This window comes from Oenanthe melanoleuca, chromosome 1A, assembly GCF_029582105.1.
Source record: "Oenanthe melanoleuca isolate GR-GAL-2019-014 chromosome 1A, OMel1.0, whole genome shotgun sequence".
Taxonomy (NCBI): domain Eukaryota; kingdom Metazoa; phylum Chordata; class Aves; order Passeriformes; family Muscicapidae; genus Oenanthe; species Oenanthe melanoleuca.
Window position 1 is genome coordinate 55,634,659 of NC_079334.1, and position 20,447 is coordinate 55,655,105.

At 36.1% G+C, this 20,447-nt stretch overlaps 1 protein-coding gene across 6 annotated transcripts in view; it reads right to left on the reverse strand.

Moving 5' to 3' along the window:
* The window catches only part of KIF21A (kinesin family member 21A), an 86,448-nt gene that overhangs the window by 24,057 nt on the left and 41,944 nt on the right, over positions 1-20,447 (reverse strand). For 2 of the 6 annotated variants that reach the window (XM_056482040.1, XM_056482044.1), the window contains exons 8-24: positions 19,612-19,807; positions 18,729-18,918; positions 18,081-18,144; positions 16,980-17,183; positions 13,795-13,833; positions 11,513-11,597; positions 11,221-11,338; positions 9,902-10,090; positions 8,801-9,000; positions 8,298-8,405; positions 7,640-7,708; positions 7,323-7,534; positions 6,528-6,681; positions 5,947-6,147; positions 5,525-5,626; positions 3,606-3,771; positions 3,105-3,125 (exon numbers count right to left, since the gene is read on the reverse strand). In XM_056482040.1, the coding sequence (XP_056338015.1) occupies positions 3,105-3,125; positions 3,606-3,771; positions 5,525-5,626; positions 5,947-6,147; positions 6,528-6,681; positions 7,323-7,534; positions 7,640-7,708; positions 8,298-8,405; positions 8,801-9,000; positions 9,902-10,090; positions 11,221-11,338; positions 11,513-11,597; positions 13,795-13,833; positions 16,980-17,183; positions 18,081-18,144; positions 18,729-18,918; positions 19,612-19,807 (2,318 nt within the window). The remainder of the gene's footprint in view (positions 1-3,104; positions 3,126-3,605; positions 3,772-5,524; positions 5,627-5,946; positions 6,148-6,527; positions 6,682-7,322; positions 7,535-7,639; positions 7,709-8,297; positions 8,406-8,800; positions 9,001-9,901; positions 10,091-11,220; positions 11,339-11,512; positions 11,598-13,794; positions 13,834-16,979; positions 17,184-18,080; positions 18,145-18,728; positions 18,919-19,611; positions 19,808-20,447) is intronic. The other 4 variants (XM_056482045.1, XM_056482041.1, XM_056482042.1 and 1 more) reach the window with 3 other exon arrangements.

The window sequence follows — 20,447 nt, forward strand, 5'->3', positions numbered from 1 at the left end:
ACGTCTGCATGCAAACGGTGCAAAACATCAAGCCGAGACAATGAGTCAAGGGCACATGTACAATCAGTTCCAAACTGCTGGGAAAGCAGATCCACCAACTTTTACATTATTCTAATAACACATTTTAGGCAAGATCAAGGACATAAGCAACACATTTTTGCAAGTCCCTTATTTTTGAACATTCTCATAAAATATTAAGGATTAAATAACTTTGCAATGACATTCCATTACATCTCTTCTTTATTAGTAGACACACTGAACTTCTTTACTTAATTTCTGTCAAAAGGCAGATACCATTTGCACTGCATAGAACCAATGTATTCATAAGCCATATTAAAACAGGTTTGTCCATGTATATGTTTTAAGTGCAAATTCATGCTTTGGAGAACGGGAGGAAAGATATGCAGCTTTCAGCTGAATTTTGAGAAGGAATGGAAAAAAGCAAAGGAAAATACTGCCTTTTGTGTATGGTGCACCTAAACATGTTTCCTGAAAAAGTTAAAATCATCAACCTAGAACCAACACCAACTATGCATTTCAGAGTTACTAAGCTGCCGTATTAATCTTAACAGAGAGATCTTAATTATCAGAAATACAGCAATATTATAAAGAAAGCAAGGTCACAGGAATAGCACTCTGAATTTTTGGGGTTTTTTTGTTCCATTCTGAATTTGAGGCCAGATTAAAACTTTTCAATAATAATAATAATAAAAATTATTATTATTATTACTGTTGTTGTTATTATTGCTATTATTATTATATGTCTTCTGCAAAAGTGGGGATTTAAAGTATTGCTCCTTTCAGTAAGACAAAAGTGGCATCCCTAAAATAAACACATTTTAAAAAAATGTAGGATTCCTATCAGAATTATGTTACTTCATCTCCTTCTGATAAAGAACTTGTGATCTCTTTTTACAGGTAACTAAGCTGAAAATGTGGAATGACCACAAAAGATGGGATTTTATTTTTAGGCTCATTTTCATGTGACGATGAGTTTCTTCAGTTTGCCTGCAATTTAACACAGGAAGATTGCCCAAAGCCCCAAGATAGAAACCAGTGAACAGTATCAACAAAAAGGTAGAAAGAGCAAGATTCTGCAAGACTAAGAAGAGATGAAAGGAGAAATAAAGTTAGTAAAGACAGTAATGTTTGCAGGGAGAGCTGCTAGTAAACCAGTGACTGCAGAACAGGTAGAGATTTTCTGATATTCGTCTTCATCCTCATGCAGTAGCAACTGGATGGTACCAGAACAATGCCATACACCAGACAATTCACCCAGAGGAAATGACATTTGAGCAACCCTCTCAAAATCTGCACATAGATGGTTGTGATTCACATCCATGAACGTCCATATGTCACAGGTGGAAAGGAAAAGCAGCTCCCACAACTCCTCAAAGAGGAGTCGCTTCAGCAACATTCAAAACTCCATTTCATGGTCATTTTAACTCTTCACAAGAGCAGATGGATAATGAAGGGCAGCTAGTTCATCCACCAAGGCTGATGTGCACTGAAAATCCATTCAAGGCAAAACCTAAGCCTGTGATGTACTCTTCTGCAGGCTGAAACTTCTTTGCACTTGAATGCAAGTGCACAACTACACTGGGGAATGTTCAAGCTTTTCCGAGCCAAGAGTATTCAAATGGCTAAGAACTTTTGAAGGTATTGGATCTGAAAGCAGGCATCAAGAGGGAGAATAACACACACCCTGGAAGTGCAATCCCTTTGCTTGGGATAGGGGTCACTGTGCTCTACCACCGAGATGTCAGGCATCCTGGTGAGAGTGATCTCAGAATCTGCTGCCACACACACTTCTACCTACAGGAACTGTGTCAGGCCCTGCACAAACAGTCCATGCAAACCAGCTGGCAATCCCAGCATCAAAGCCTCACTACAGTGGTGTCTGAACTCCCTGCAGCTCAGTTTGGTCACTAGAAACCCACAAAACACAGACTATCAACAGTTGGGATTTTAACTTGGACCTAAGTTAGTACAGCATATTCAACTGCATTTCCTTCCCATAAAGTGTTAGCAGAGTCTTGAGTTGTTTATACACTCTAAAAGCCTCAGGTCATGCTTGCAAAGTGTTAAAAAGCTTCTTTGAGATAACACTTTATGAATAATTTGATGACAGAGCTACTGTTTCAATACAGTTAGCAAGTGGCTTTTCATTGCTTCAAATGTTCTTAATAAGTAAAACTGTCCAGAACTAAAGAACATGCAATGCTGTCAGCAGAAACAATGCTCCAATGGGTGAACATGCACACACATTAAAGGCCTGTTCTAGAGACACTATGATACTACAAACCACTGAGGCTCCTGAATAAGTAACTGGCTGCATGCAGCAAGATCCTCTGACAGAGATATTCACCTGACAGGAAGCTGGCAAAGTTCTCACCACCTCTAGACTATGATCTATACACTTCCATTTACTTTTGTGCTTTTGAAATGCTGCACAAACTAGCACAGGAAAGCATAATGTGATTAGAAACAGCACAAGACAACACAAAAGGAATTATCACTGGTAACAGGAATATTTTTCTCAAGTTCCAAATACAGCCAATTTTTTTGGAGGGAAGAAAACAAGCTTAATTCATTTGGAAATAACTTTAAAGCATCAGCAACAAGAGACTTGTCTCAAAATCAGTGAAGTCAGTAACTTAAACCCAATTGAAAAAGTGAGAGATAATCCTGCATTGTGTACAATGTTTACCTTATAAAATGAGCTATTTGCAAAAGCTTAAAAATGACCTGCAAGTTTTGCCCTTTTTTCAAACGTAAAAGATGAGCACAATTTGTCACAACAGTAGTATATCACAAAATAGTTTTGTAGTCTGAACATACTGTGGGTTCTTAAGTAATAAATCAGAAATACAGCTCTGCTTACTGTCTTCACTTTTAACTACCACAAGGGCTACTACCACAAGAGCTAGGGGTAGTTTCAGAAAGGAAGAAATGCTCTTTAAGCTCATGATAACAAGTAAATTTACAGAACAGTTCATGCAAACTTCACACACTCACAAATTCTAAGATGCATCAGTTAGTGAACATGAATGAATTAGTAACTCATGCAGCTGTACAGTACACAGAAAGCTAAACATACTTACCCAGTGGTATGCTATCTAGGTCTGTGTAAATACAGCAACAAGGAAAAAAAAGCAACATTCCAATCAAAACATATCCATTTATAAAAAGAAATAAAACAAAAGTACCCAAATGTATTCTAAATTTTTCTTAGTATCATCATCTCATGAGTAGAATAGATGCCGTAATGACATAAAATCCAAAATCCCTAGTGTATGATGACTGAATGGGAGTAAATTTTTGAATTTCACATTCAGAAGTTAAAATAATTCCAAATTGTAAAAGTAGCAAGCAGACTATTTGGATTTTAAAAAATCTTAATAATAAAAATATGTTTGTTTCCTACATTTCACTGCTGAAAGTCTACTTAAAAATCTCATACATGCTTGTCAACTGTGAAGCATAAGATGTTATAATACAGCATCTATTCAGAAAAGAAATAGTCTAGAATGCCCAGTACAGCATGCACAAAAGGCAAACATAACATGCAGCTGACTATTCAGAAAACAAGATGAAAAAATTACCTTGCAAAGCATGACCCAGAAAAGCATCAAGTTCAGGATTTAACTCAGCTTTTTCTTTCAGCATATGAAACAGCAGTTGGTTTTGAGTAGCACTAGTAATTTCTGTCTGCTTAAGGCGTCCCTCAAGAACTTTGATCTGAGCTTCTTTCTGAGCTGCTTGGAGACCCTAGGAGAAAAAAAAGATGACAAATGTTTTATCACAACCCTTGTTTAACAAAACGAAAATTGTCAAAAATTTTAAAACAAAGCAAATTTTAAAAAAATTTAAAACAAACACAAGCAATGTGTACATTGCAGCTGCCTTCTCAGATCCTGAAGATCAGGTGTCAACAAAGGGTCTTGTGCTTTTCTTCACCTTTTAAAGAGACTCATTAAGCATTCCTTTAACTTGCATTGCTCAGACTGCCTTGCAAATATGCATCTAGTGGCTAGGTGGACAAGTCTCCCAATTCAGAGTCTTAGCATTTTTTAAGAGTAGCAAACATCCAAAAGATCAACACCTCCACCTTTCACAAATAACTGCTTTTTAAAAAATTATTACCTATGATACTCTATGACAAAGAGCAGGGGGGAAGTGGGACAGACTGGGACTCAGAACTGTAATCTTTCCTGCACAATCACTCAGTGAATGTTCAACTTTTAATGAGAAATCATATAGCCTAACTTATGACAGAATTCATTCTACGGGAACTTCCCTAGATGCACAGATTGGTGGGAATTTTTTAGTTGTAGAAAACACAGCCAAATAAATTTACAGGAAAAGGTTTCCAAAAAGATTTCTAAATTCCAAAAGAAACAGTATGGAAAAATTACTTGTAGGGCAACACCAGACTTTGAGTGCTAGTGCTTGAGTAACAAGTGAGCCCTATGAATTTATACACTACACTCTGATTGAACTAAAGCTAGATATCAACAGACACATTTTGCAGGTGAAAACAAACAATAGAATACACAATAGGCATAACCAATTTGGCAAAAAAAAAAAATCCTTTTATTTTTTTCTATGTGATAATTACTAAACAAAAAGATGATAGAAACCTTCACTTAATGGAGCTTTTTGTCATCATAAAGAGAAATAGTTAACAGACTGAGTCAGAGGCACTTTTCTCACATTAACTCTGTTGCAAGATGCATTCACACACATCCAAGGGCTGAAAAAATACTAAAAGATTGACTTTTCCAGAAGCCAGTGTGATTGTGGGAACTTTCTTTACCCTTTTTTTTTTTTCCCTCCACAAACTTATTGGATTACCTGCATAGTGACGAATCAAGAGTGCAAAAGAAACCCAAGAGAACTGGTCAGGGGGGCCGACCCAAAGTCAGTTTCAGTATCATTGAAATCTTTCATTTGACTCAATGAGACTGACCACCATCCTCCAGACAGAAAGGAAAGCAGCAGCAAGTGCACATGATATATGTGTGCACAGCATTATAAGCTGCCAAATACTTATTTAGAAAATGTGAAAGAAAACATATATCCCCAAGACTTTCAGAAGAATCCCTGTGGCTCTACTCAGACTGAACTATATAATGCATCAACATATAACTTAAAATAAATTTTTTGAGGTTCATATTTGTACAAAGGTGGCTGAGCCAGTCTTTTAAAAAAAGATCTTGAGCTCTCTTTAAGGAGTTTGTTGAAAAACATAGTTATTTATTTGATTACAAAAAGCTAGTGCTCTTGTAAGAACAACATGAGCTAATTAATCCAGTGAAGTAGGCTCTACTGGGGTTTGAAAAACAGTTGAAGAGGATGACAGATCTCAAGGGCCTTCACACTGAGAATCAGCATGACTCAGTAATATTGAACAGCATTGTTTTGTTAACACACATTAGTCCTGTCTTCATGTCAGCACAACATATGTGCTCCTGACACATGCCATAGTCCTGGCAGACACACACTTCACTTAACACATTACCTTATTGATACCCATCATGAGGAAGTGATCAAGCAAATATCGAGCTTCTGTCAAAGTGCAAGCATTAATCACTGCTGTTACATCCAAGGTCTCTCCTTCTTCCTATGTGTGCAAGAATAAGCCCAGTCAGATTGTGAAAAGGTCCCAGGAATTATATCAATTTATTGCCAGCATACTAGAAAGCATCAGCTTTGACATTTAAATACTTTGTAATCTTAACTTGCATTACACTCTTGACACTGAAACTCAGGTATCAATTGTATAAGTCTTCATCTCAAACTTCACATAAGTTTTCACCAATTTTCACTTCCTGGCTCAATAATTACACAAAAATTAATTTCTAAATGAGAACATATTCAAGACTAACACAGTTGTGTTTTCTTGTCCCCATTTTATCATTTTTGCAATAATATTTGACCTACCTTTGCTTCTTCCATTTGCATAATGTTTGCTTGGCAGTCAGAAATGCTGTCATTAATGTAGTCTATATTTGCAGTTACTGATTCCATCTCCTCATTTATATTCTGGACATTTCTATCTGCTTCACTGCCACCCCCACCCTTGATGAGCTTCTCCCTTTTCTTTGAAAGCTTATCTCTTCTTTTGGTGAGTTCTTCACGTTGCTATTTTCCACAAAGACATAATATTACAGGAAAAGGAATTAGTAAGCCCTTAGAACATTGAAGTGCCTTTTTGTTTACGTTCATTTGTTATAATTTAACTAATAACTAAACTTCCCATGATTTCCATAGGAAGAAGTTACACAGGTGAATACAGTAATTATTAACACATCATGCTATTAATGTGCTTCTTAGTTCTTACTAAGCACAGCAATCCCATGGCTCAAATGCTTACTGGAATCAAAAGTGTCTTCACTGACTGCAGTAGATTCCACCCACTTTGCCAAAGCTGCCATAATAGTGATTAATTCACTGCAAACATACTGTCAGTGCTCCCTATTTAATACAATAATACAGCCAACAGTGCACAGCAGATCACCCACCGTAAGCAGCCTGTTCATGTCTGCCTCCATGTTGGAAATAGTCATCCTCTGCATAATAATATCTGTCACTCTGCGTTCCAGTAACTGCCACTTCATCCTGGCTGCCCTTGAGGAGTAAACTCTGCTTGTCACTGCTTTCCGCTGGTACTTCTTTCTGTGATACATTCAAGAGAAATACACAGCTAAGTCTAAAGTAGTCCAGTTACAAATTTCAATGTAGAAATGATCAGGCTGGAATAATTTTCACAAACAACTTAAAAATTTCATTGCTCTTCTAGGTTTTCACTGCACTGGACAGCTGCCTTTACTCAGCCTTGAACTCTACTGCCCTCTAATATGTTGCACTTGAAAAACAGGTATCAAACATCTTTCATGATGCACTATTGAGTTCAAATGTCATACAGGTTCTCTATTCAACAAGGAGATCTGCTTCAAAACAAAGTGAAAAACTTGTTACTGCATTTTCCAGCAATCTTTTCTGGGAACTTAACACTGCTGGCATGGGACCACCAACGTAATTTCTCTTGAAGAGCAGATTTTAAAACCCTCAAGATTTCAAAATCCAGTTTATGTGACTTGCCCTTTAATGCCATTTTATATTATTATATTATTGCCTTAAACCCAGAAAACTGAAATTGCATTTGATAATGGTAAAATGCCCATTTTATGAGCATTGCATTATAACAGTTTGACAAATAACAGCTCCTACAACATGCACCATCACAACAATATCTGCTAGAAAGTCCACATAAATTTCAGTTCTTGTAGAGCATCCTAAAAAGTTTCAGCCCTTACCCTGTTCCATTTGTTGCAGTTACAGATAATGCTTGAACCCTTGCAACAGGAATTCTCATCTTCTGCTGTGCTGCTGTTCTGGAGCCATCATGCTCGCCTGACAAACTAGAACTTGCTTCCTGCATGGAGTGCTCTGGCAGACTCAGCTTTCGATTCACTTTTCCTGCCACTTTGTCAGACAGAGGCCTTACTTGCCGACGAAGGGCTGTGACCTGAAACAGTGCAGACACAATTAACTCTCCCAAAACTGAGTTCTAAGTTACAGCAATACAACATCATTCTGTTTGCAAAAATGCATTGCTGTTTTATCACAGTACCTCTTCAGTTTTGCGACGTAAGATAACTTCTTGGTTTCTTTTCTGAGCTTCCAGAAGTTTGAGCTGATGCTGTGAAAAATAGAGAAATAGCAAATGATATTTTTTCCATTATCTCTCACAAGGATTACATTGTATAAACAAAAAGACCTCTACACATTAATACAAATCTGCAAAATTGCTGTGACGTGAAGATTCAAGTCATGATTGTTTCTTTATCTTCCTAGTGCAGAACAAAAATAAGTGTTTCACTGTATCAATTCTATCAAAAATAATAATTCCATGCAAGCAAGGTGTTAGCAACAACTTGGTGTGCAGAACAAAAATAAGTGTTTCACTGTATCAATTCTATCAAAAATAATAATTCCATGCAAGCAAGGTGGTAGCAACAACTTGGTGAAGATTCGCTAATAACCAGTTCACGGATAACACTGATATACATACTCAATAAGCACAACAGGAAATAGAAGACTTATCACCTGAGGCTAGGAGCTGCGTTTGCATGGAAGTGAAACCAAATTTTGTGCATTTTCACTGATGAAAATACACAGGTACATGCCTGCCTCAGTGAATGCATATACACAGTGTGTGCCTGCAAGGAGAGGCACATCATAATGACAGGTGCTTATTCCAAACTTAAGTTCTTTATCTGTCAAATCACCTCTCGTTTGCGTTGCTCCTTTTTAAGCTGTGCAATCTCTCTATTTCTTCTAGATTCAGTCATTCTAGCTTTCTCTTGCTCTTCTTTCATTTGTTTCATCAAGCGAACCTGTAAAGAGGTCAGCACTTAGAAAGGTTGTTCACACTGAAGTGCTGCTCCTTGCCCCCAACCATATAGAGTTTTCTCTTCAAATTGCCATTTCCCAGTATATTACATGCTTTTAGCCATTTACCTCTTCCATCTAATGTCTTCTGCACTCAGTGCTGAATACCAGCTAATAGTCTGTGCAAAGCTTATGCATGTTTGATACCATAATCTCTGTTCATTAAACCTAAAAGCTACCCTTCTCCCCCAGGAATAGCCTGGTGCTCACATCTCTTCTATTTTCAGACTTTCAAGGAGATAACAAGAACAGAGCTATAAGGTAAATAGACACACAGGAGATTTCAACCCAATTTTCAGTAAACATTCATTGTGCAACATTTCCATTTACTGAAATATACCTTGGTTTTCTTCATCTCTGTCACCTCCTGCTGCAGTTTCTTCAGCTGCTTTTCATACTGAGACTGATTTTTAAGCAATCGTGCATGTTCCTTTTGCGCTGTTTGAAGTCTCTGCAGTTCTTTATTCATGGCTTGGAGTTTCTTTTCATATTCTGACTTGATTTTTTTTGCCTTTTCTTCTGAATAGGTCTCTACAGAACCTAGAGCAAAAGAGAATTCTTTATCTGCTTTTGTTCAGGGTACTTTCACTTTGCTAGCCACAGCAGATAACTACTTCCTCTGCTCTAGCATTATCTGCAATACCTTTAAAACATCCTAATTTGTCTCTAGTTCCTGCCACCTGCACTGCTTTGAACTTTCCACTTCGTATGTATTTTGGGATAAGAGATCAAGTATTAACACTTTCCTCTGACTGCTTTGCAACAAATCTGAGCACCTGAAAGCACAAATACACACATTCACACACATACACAGGAGGATAGCAACACTCCTAAAAGCCATCAAGCCTAGTATTCCTCTTCTGACATGGAACAACGGGGAAGGTCTAAGGAATAACAGGGAACAGCAAAAGCTTAGACAGTCTATAACCATAAAGGATTTATAGTATATGTATAAAAAAGAAAAACAATCAAAATGTTATCCACAGCACTCCCAAAGTGCAGTTATTTATGGCTTGTAACTTCTGAGTCATAGGTGGTTTATCATCTCAATACTGATATTCATATTCAAAAGGTCTGGTCAGTAAACATTTCTGAAAGGTCACGGATCCTTATTCTTATTTTTATGCAAATAAAAAGAAAGTGGGGAGGGAAAAAACCTTTTAATTCAGGAACTATCTCCAGGATTATGAGAGCTCTTAGAAAACTGAAAGTACTTATTCACCCAAATCAAGTACCTGTCAGTTGCAACACATTTCAAAAAATTTTACTCTTAATTCTGATAGAAACTAGAGTGAGTAAAGAATGATTCACTGGCATTATGCGTACAAACCATATTTCTGTTTTCTGCAAATTCTTATCAAATTTGAAAAAGAAAATTAGAGAGTAGAAAACAGTTCAACTTGAACAGCTTATACAAGATCAGTGATTCTGTACTTCTTACCCAAGTTTTGAAGGACCTGATCTCTTTCAAGCTGAGTGTCTCGAATTTTATGTTGCAGCATCATTAGTTTCTCTTCATACTGTTTTTTCAGTGTTTGCAATCTTCGCTGGCTGTTTTCTAGCTCATCTATCAGTTTCTGCTTAATGGCTATTTCACAGGTGATATTTGCTAAGTCAGCTTGATAATTTTCTAAAATAGAAAGATTTCTGTTAAAGTAAGGGCAAGGACCACTTGAATACACATGCAATCTTAAGATCACTGGAAATACATTTTGTGTACAGGAGGATTCCATGCAAATCACAATGCATCATGCAACCCTCTTATCTGCAATTCATGTTAAAATCTCCTTAAACACTCAATCCTAGAACTGGGAAAGAGGTAGGGAAAGATGTCACTCTGGATCACAGTTGCCTCCATGCTGTAACAACTCACACTTAAATTGCAGTATCAGCAATATGACCTTCCCCATCCAAAAGGCTTCAAGATTTCAGTCACATTTCAGGGCTGAAGAATAATTGTCATTCATAAACCCAGCAAGTTATAATAGGAAAAACTGACTGCTGGCAGACTCGAAATGGAGACTTTTCCTTCTCTAACTCTTAGACACAGTCAGAATTCTCAGAAGAGAGGTGCCATCTCACTTATGGAAGTGGAATGGTCAAGGGAAAAAGTAGGAGGAAAAAGCAAGGAAAAAGTACTAACCCACATGATAAATTCATGAAAGTTAAATTAACTTCTTTAGCCAATTAGGTCCTTTTTTGTTTTAGGACTTTGTGCTTCAGAATGAAGATATTAGTTGAGGATTATTATTTTTCAGGCTTCTGCTAAAGGTTTGTGTGACTCTTAAACAAGAAGAAACCAAGAGACTTGGTTTGCTCATTTGGCCCAACTCGCATGAGAGAATTGCTGGTGATGGTGTTTCTGACTCTTGCCATATAAAAATGAGGAAGGCTGATAGACCTACAGCCTTTCAAAATTAAATTCTGCCATTTCCAAATGAGCTGATAGGAACTATCACCTTGGTATTAGACATAAAAATAAACCAGTACTTGAACCTTACACTTTGGATGTCTTAATAAAGGAAGAAACACATTATCAAACACCGGATGGCCTCTGGTCAATTTCAAAACCCATACAGGGACACTTAATCAGCTGTCTATTGCAGGTTTTAGCACCATAATCAAAAAAATAATTCACTGGACATACTCTTCACAGAGAATTACAGACAGATGGTTGACAACACACTTTCTTGCCTACCAAGACCTGAGGTTTGGCAGATATTATTTGCAAAGCTCTGCAGAATATTGCACTGACATCACCTTTTTCATCAGAGTCAGAATCTGATTCATCTGAGCTTTCAACAACTTCCATATCATCTTCATCCTCATCATCTTCCTCTTCTTCATCATCATGATCACTGGTTTCCTGAATTTCCTCCTACAAAACATACAGACATTAAAGGAACCCCACACTTTTCCATGCCTCAATCATTAGTGACTATCATTGTGACGCTGCATTATTCACCTAGTCCACTCCTAATTTTCTCTCTATAACCTTGTAAACCTTTAAACAGACAATGAACAAATAAAACAAACACTTAAAAATACTTACTCCCTCCAATTCATTATTCTCTCTCTCTGAAGTGCCTTTTTCATCTCTCTTCTCCTGCTCATTGTCTGTGTTATCCTCTTTAACACTAGTAGAACAGGCAAACACAAATTATTCACAATTTGAAATGGCAGGTGTTTCCCATCCCCCCAAACCACTGAGTTGTAATTCCAAATAAAGATAAAAAACAAAGTGTAGTTAGAAAAACATACAAGTGTTGAGCATGGGTAAAACACAACTTCTGCAGATAAAAAAATAATGCCTAATTACTCTTATTCTTGGTCTGCAAGGTAATGGTAACAATCAGCATGTTGTTCTAGCATACTGCACAATTGGGACAATTAGAATACACATTTCCATATACTACAGCAGTACTCATTTTGCATGGAAGTTGCAGTTTACCCAGAGTAGTTTTAAAAAACAATAAAAGAACATTGTGTGCAAGTACAACGTAAATTACAGGTATTCCTACACTTTCAAGCTATAACAGAGCCTACTGTACTTAGGATAGTCTTAAAATTTATGTATAAACCTTAAACAATATCCTAATTTATCATACTATAATCACACTTTTGATTACTTATCTACTTTGACATAAAGGGAAAGCTCAAAATAGGCATTGATACAACAATAAAAAGGGTTTACAGCAGGGTTTTTTTTGTTTTGTTCTAAAGGTTTGGTTTATTACCCATTAGGTCAAGTTTTAAAGTTTTTAAGTGTACATTTAGGACATCACATGCAAATAGATAACAAAAAATCAATGGCACTCTGCAAATTGCCACGGACAGGTATCAGTCCCTCTAGTGCTACATGTACAAAACCCAAAGCTCCAACGGATGGGAAACTGTGACAGAATAGAGCTAGACACCATAGGAGGTATAATGAAAAAAATGTCATTAGGATTGCATAATGTGGAATCCAACTCAACTAAGTTCAGCTGCATAGAAGTTTGGCAAGCTGTGCTGTCACTGATCAGGCACAGAAACTAGAAATGCACATCCTCCTCCACTTACACCAAGAGAAGCTCAGATTCAAGATCAAACTCTTGAGCAAATCCAATACTCAGAGCAGTGACAAGAAACATACAGTAGATCTGAGACATTGTAATTTGGTGACACCTTTAAAACAGAGCTCAAATCTGTTGAGTAACACAGTGCTTCTGTGTTCACATGATTTTCTGTTGTATTACTTTTTAATCTGCTCAATGCTAACTGGTTCCCTTCCGCCCCACTCATTCACAGTTATTAGCTGACCATGCACAAGGCAGAAAGCTTTTGCTTGGACCATCTGAATCCATGCAGCAGCTGGAGATGATGGAATTCAAAAGTCTAACCAGACTTGTACACAAAAAAATGCCTAACAGGGAACACTATGTCATACAATCTCATTTCCACAGATTCTCATCTCCCTCAAACCAGAACATGTTTTACGTTGGCTATTAAGCCCAAAAGATAATGCATCTTGGCTGCAATCCTCAAGCAGATTGAGGCAAACCCCCAGTTTCCCTTCCAGCTGCAGTCAGTACAGAACTAACCACTACAGAGAATTTGTGTTCTGCCTAAGAAATGGAAGAGACAGGAGGAAGGAGAGCCAGCAGCTCTCCCAGGCAGAACTCTACTGCTTAATGTGTATGCTGCTGGTCTGTGGATTCACACCATCTGCATCAATTCAGTGTGTGGGTTTTTTGGATCAAAGTAGACAGGAGAAAAATAAAAATTCCTTCAGCTTCACTTTTAATCACAATATAGCTCTCTTTTTAGAGCCCTCAACTTAACTGCTCCCTGTGAATGACTAATCATCTACAGGTTTGACTGAAACAGAATAGGAGGAATGATCAAAGCTTCAGTCACACACTTTCAGAAACCAAAGCTGCAGACTCGACTGAGACGTGGATGGTCCAAGACACCCTTGATCTCATATGCCAAAATTATTATTGTCATATACTGCCTGCTAGACATTTCATACCATATGTGCTACTGCACCTTCCTCCTGGCTTTCATTTCACTTAGGCCATGCAAGAAAGAAAAGAATTAATTCAACAGGAATTCCCAAAGGTGCCATCTCCCCACAAAAGCTTGCTCAACGCTGTGTAACTCTAGAGTCAGCCTCAATTCCACAACAGAGGTATTTTCCAGCTAAAACACCGATTGAAAGTGAAAACCCAGGAAAGAATTCTGAAAATTAACTACTCCTGAAGTACCTATGAATCTGCCCAACTTCTTTCCATGTATGACAACCAGTTAATTGAAATGACAGGTAATTAAAAACCTGGGAAATATTCCAACCTTCTTTCTTCTTGATTGCTTTCCTCAAGTTTCTGTAGCCTTCAAAAGCACGAGGTACAGTATTGGAAGGCCAAGCCAATGAAGGACAAACCAGACAGTGAAAAGCAAAAGTGATAAGAAGGTAAAAAAATGATATATATGAGCTTGCAGAGTTTAAAATGAAATTTTAAAAGATACCATCAAGAGACAACAAGTAGTAAAAAGGCAATACATCGTGGACAGTTGGAAAGTAAATAGAAAACAAAGAAGAAGCATATGTAGGTTAACTAATCTGCCACTGATAACAAGTGTAAATTCAAGTTAGACTACAGAAGAAATTTTAGACAATATATTTAACTTTGCGAATTATTTCTAATAATGGGTTAAGAAAATATCTCAATTCTAGAAAAAGCTTTCTCCTCTTTCTCCACTTAAAAATGGCAGCTAAAATACTGAAAAATGCAACTACTGCCACTGACCCAAAATTACATATTCTCAGGAACATATCAGGAAAAAAAGCAATGCGCTAGTTTTATATATGCTGATAACATATTGTAATATAAAGTAGGAATAAGAAAATTTTAGTATTAATATTCTAAACAATATATTCTGAATATAATTAATACAAAAAATCTTCAACCTGCATTCATGATTCTGTTTGGGTTTTGTTTGTTTTTAAATAAAAAGCAGAAAGCTGTGGCTTATTTTTCTGGGATTCATAAAGAACATGTCAATCATTTCTTGTTATTTTTTATTAAATTAACAAAAAGCATGCACAAGAAGCAATGAGATGGACAAAAAGTTAGTATTTCTGCCTCGATTTTTTCCTCTTGAATAAATGTGGATTTATCAGTAAAAAAAGTCTGCACAACATGTATGCATAGAGATGGCTTAAAATTCATCAACTACTGAAATTCCTCATTTCCCATTATGACAAAGTTTCAAGTAAGAGATTTTGCTGCCTTTTCACCTTATAGTGCCTACCATCTTTGGTATCAGCTAGGAGCTGGCATGCTGAACCCTGTGTAATTTTCATCACTAATTCAGTTTAATAAAGATTAGGGGAGTAAAAAGTAAACAGTCAGAAATGGTTACCAGGTATATAAGGCTGACTAAACAACTGAAAGGAATGTGTAAGATTTGCTTGGGGGTTTCTAGTGGGTAAGTAACACTGTGGGATATCCCAATCAGGTCAGGTTTTCAGTAGGCAAAATATTTCTGCTGTGTAAACTGTTTCCAATAAACTTTATGACAGATGCTTATTAAAGGCTACAAATACATAGCAGTATATACCTGCTGCTGAGAACCTTGGTCTTAGACCTTCAGCCTACCTCAAAACAATTTAAATAAATAGTATAGATTTAAAATTGTGCACCTTTTGTTGTACTGACCCATAACCAGGAAACAAAAGACCAAGAAATGCAGATGGGGCAGAACTAGTAGCTAAGCTTACCAATCCCATTTTAGTAGAAAAACTCTAGTTAGACAACTTTAAAAGAAATAGTAGAGTAAATGTAACTAAATGCCTGTAAAAGACAGAATTAAAACAAAGAATCCCCATCAAACTGCATGGCAAAGTGTCTGTGCATTACATGTACACACAACCAATTCCTGAAATTTAAATAGAATAAAAATTCACAGTGATGTAACACAGACTTTTCACTAATTGGATAGAAGCACTCAGCAGATAACAAGCATGCCAATGTACAATCCCTAAAATTCTGGCATTTCTTAGCATCTAAGGAATTTTACTCACAATACACGTACCTCAGAAATTTATAAATATTTATTACAAAGCAGTCTGCAGATAGGCCAGTAGATAGATTCAAACCAACTTAGCAGCACTTTGAAGAGTATGACCCCATTTTATAGAACACAAGGCCCACTTTAAGATGGAGCCATGAAGATGTCTTTTCCAAATTTAATTTTTCTATAGCTCTGTAATTCTATAATGCTACGATTCAAAACTGATCTCAAAAATAATTTAAGCTGAGTAGTCCCTACTTTCAGATCAGATTACTTGGCCATCCCATCACAATATAATTTTCTTGGTGTGAGAAAGTATGACTGATTTTTGGGAAAAAAACAAACCACAAAAACACAACCTAACAACTGAGGCTCTATCTAAGCATGTAGTTAAATGCATGCTCGATATCAAAATGTGTTAAAAAATACAAAATCAAATCTCTTTGCTCCTGCATTTACAGTTAAAGGACATGTCGAAGTGCTTGGATGAACATTCTGCTGATTTTATTTAATACTTCCATTAAGTATGAGACAAAAAAATTAGACAAAATCTATCAAAATCCCCATAAAAGTCTTGAGCTTCCTGAAAAATGGCATGCAAAGAATCTAGTTGTTCTTAAAACCAGTGTTCTCTAAGTATCAGACATTTGTGTAGTGAACAGATTTACAGGTACAGGACCTAAAATTAAAGATACGACTGACCCTCATCTACTTTATACTTTGACTATTTCAGGCTTAAACTGTTAGAGTTTTACTGTGATCTGAGTAGAAGTCTGAGGGACCATTATTAAAAAGAGTAAGAAATGAGAAGTATGGAAAATTTCAACCAGAACTGAGAGATTTCTAATGTATGCAGTGTCCTAGTACATAAAGCCTTGCTGCTATCTAAATAGGCATTTATGTCAATGTCTATGAGGATTTTAGTAGATGAGAAGTTGGACAGCAAAAAAACCAGCAAAGCATGATGTTGCAGAGAATCAAGAAACCTCAAATTAAAAAACATTCATAGAAGCAAAAGACAAAACAAAAGAAGCCATTCCAACAGCTACCAAAGAATCCCCAGCTATTCAGAATATCTTTTCTTCAGAAAGCTTATTCAGTTTTGACATAGAGTTGAAAAAAATTTATAATTTTTTCAAACTTCTGTTAAATTTCAGTTGCATTTTAGAATAAATTTTTAAAAGTATCAAAATTTAGAGAGAGCATCTCTGCTTTTATCACTGCACATTAATTACATTAATAGAGAAGTTCATTAAGAAGGAGACATTTATTCTACAAACACTGCACACTTCACTGGAAGAAAAGATACAAAAGAAAAACTGTAATTTCAACATGTAAAAGGGTTTGAAGGAACAACAGTTTAGGGTCCACACACACAACAAGCCTTTTTAAGTCTCAGTAGTTAAAAATAGGCTTTTTTACTACGAAAGAAACAAAGAGCATTATAATTCATACACCACCTCTTTTTCTTTTTCCTTTCTTTTTTTTTCAGCTTTTCTAGATCTTTCTTGGCTATATCTAGAATTTCCATTGTCTCCTTCTCTGAGGAAAGCATAGAAGCAGAAAATGCTGATGGTCCACCAAAGAACGTGGCTCTCGATGAAGCTCTTGACAAGTTGCGTCGAAGATTTTCATTCACTGCTTCACTTTCTAATAATTTTGCTCTTGATAAAAAAAAAAAAAAAAAAAAAAAAAAAAGGAAGAATTGTAGACCATGAATTACAAGTATTGCCAGTACATGAGATGTACAGTCTTTTGCCTCTAACTTCAATGCATTACATTCAGTCTAAAAAGAAACTACAAACCAAGGTGAAGTCTAAAAAAATACAATGTACTAAATTCCTTTAAGATACCATTTTACACAATGGTTATATATATATAGTACATAAATCATATAACCTAGACAAAACACATGAAAATATGTCTGTGTGAACATACACACAGATACAGATACATACATATATATATATATATATATATATATATATATATATATATATATATATATATATATATATATATATACATATATATATATATACACACACACACACAGATACAGACCTGAATATGCTTTATGAATATACATCAAATATGAAAGCTACACAAAAGCTCTAACATGAACTGAGGATAGGCTGGATAATTTTTTGCATGGTATATGTCCAAGACACAGATAAATAAAAATATCTAAAATATTCAGGAGTTTTTGAATTTTAAAAGGAAGTATTTTTTTAAAAACATATTTTTAAGCAACTAATTTTTCAGTCCTATCATTTTGATATAAGCTTATAAAATTATTAAAGAACCTAAGTTTTACTGTGCCTGGCACAACAATATTAAGTTACCATCATATTTTAGGTGACATCTTCCTCTTATTTCTGATGTCAGTTTGATCTCTACCATTTTACATTTTTGTGTCCAAGAGCAACACCAAATGGTCTTAGAAGCTGACGGACCACTCTCCTAAAGTAATCCCCACACAGGAAAACAGCTGAAGTATTGCTAACACTTCTATTATTTTTTTAAAATAAAAATTGTCCAAATACATATTATGCAAATACCTGAGATCTTCAATTTCCTTGATATAATTATGAATCATGTTGCTAATTTCTTCATTTCCTTCCCCTTTGAAGGACAGAGAGAAAAGGGGAATGAGGGGAGAGAAAAATTAAGAAAGGGTGGTAATAGTATAAATATCTGAATATAGCTACTAGGCACAAGGTACCAGCAAAGGGAAACAGTCACATGGTCTACATATGTAAATCTTGAATTATTTGTAAAATAGCTTTCCTTCTTAAACTGAGTTACATTTTTTGTTCCTCTCTCATGTGATCACCATATGACTACCAGTAATTTGTTTTCCATATTAGCACATTTTAACAATGCTTAAATCAAAACTACTTACCTGGAGTTAATTTGGAGTCAAATTTATTAGGTTTGGTTTGGTTGTTAAACTACCACAGGGGCTAAACATACAAATAGTTCCTATACAAAAATATTATTTAATGTTTCCAGTGATTCATATTTCTAAATGGATGGTCAAATCAGGTTATCAAAAGACAAACATATGAAGCCTATCTCTGCTAAGGAAGGTCCTACATTGCTAATAAAAAGGCATCACTTCATTCCAAGGGATCAATGAAGCAAATACATAAAAATAATTGAAGCTCATGAACTTATGAAGCAGTTTATGCACATTCACAGCATACCTGTCCTGGCTAGCACTTGGTTGGCCTGATCACTCATAAGCTGCGTTATTCTGGCTCTAAGAGCATCAATAGTCTCTTGCATTGCTTTAATCCTAACACGCAGGTTGTTGTTTTCTGTTTGCAGCATTGCATTTTCATGGAACATGTCATTGATGCTTTCAACACCTTCTTCATCTATAATCCTTTTACCCTTTAAGAAAATAAAAATATTTTATTACTCATCAAGGCTGAAATACACTTTAAAAAAAAAAAAAAAAAAAAAAGATTCTGACTTTCTAAATGCAATCCACAAATGACTTAGAATTCCAAGCAGACACTCGCAGCACAAGACAATCTCTCAGAGTTTAAAACAATGATAAAGGATAGTTTTTAAAAGACTAATATCTGGGCCAACACCTTAGCATCTGGGTTTTATCTAATTCAATTTTAGTCTGAAATACAAGTTCTTGAAGAGGTTAAAAATGAGAAGATAACTCTTTATCAAATCAGAATACTATCTCAAGAAGAGCAAAATGTGATCCTGTTTGGCAAAGACATTTATTGCTGAAAACACTTATAAACTTCAGGAAGAAATGAGCATGAGTATTTGCCTTATATACTTGAAACTGTGTTTTTAAAACAGAAACAGTTTTAGCTATCTAGTAAGTTTTCAAAAGCAATACACAGTAACTGTACATATTCGCTTACGCATCAAAATTGTGGTTTGGCTCTAGATCTTCTAAAAATATCTGGTAATCACTGGAATTAAGTGTTGCTTATGTCAGGGTTGCTTTTCCAAAGTTTGTAGTGTGTGAAGTGGAAATAGTCAACAGGGAAAAAAAAAAACCAGCTGTGCAATTATAAGCATTTTAAAGCAGAAGAAATCCTAAGAGGATAAACTTACGGTTTTGTATTCCATGAGTTCCATCTGCAGCCGTGCAATCTCACTGCGCAAAGCATTTATTTGTTGACTGGCCCTATCCTGATTAACCATCACCTTGTTCTTGATGTTCCGGGCCCGATTGGCGTACTTTAATGTGTTCAAAGTTTCCATGAAGTCTCGATCTGAAGGGCTCACACACGCTATCATGAGCGTTTGACTGGAAGTCAGAAACACAGGTCAGCATTACACACCAAGAACAAAAAGAGCAGAGAGAAGCTAACAGGTCCTCAGGCAGAAGGTGAAACAAGAATAGCAACTTCACAGTATTTGTGAAAGTATTTCTGCATCTAGCTCATTGCAAACTGTGAATCCCAAAAGTCAGCAGAGGCTATGTCTTATATCTCCCTAGGGTAGCATAGGAGATACTAGATTATTACTTGTTCCACACATGAAATTGTAAAAGCAATTAATGGGTGTTTCCAGAAATGTTTCTCAAATTACATTCAATTTGCCTAATCATAAATAAACTAAGATTAAGGAATTTTTAGTCAACCTAAATTCCTAGACAGTGATTTGGATCATGCAGTCGTGAGGACTACTTACTTCAACTGAATGATTCCCAAATGCTCATCTTACCTGTCCATACATGCCTAAGGTGCCTGCTCTCTACCTCAGGTTCCAAACTGGCTGAATTCTCTACTGCAAATTACCTCCTGCTCTCCAACAGAAGCCCAAAATTAGGACTTACCCTTAGCAGTCTATGTCTGTGTTTATACCACATTTCATAACACCACTGCTTAGAGCAACTTTCTGCAACAAAAAGCAGTACGACCTGAGCTCTTGGCCCAAGAGGCATA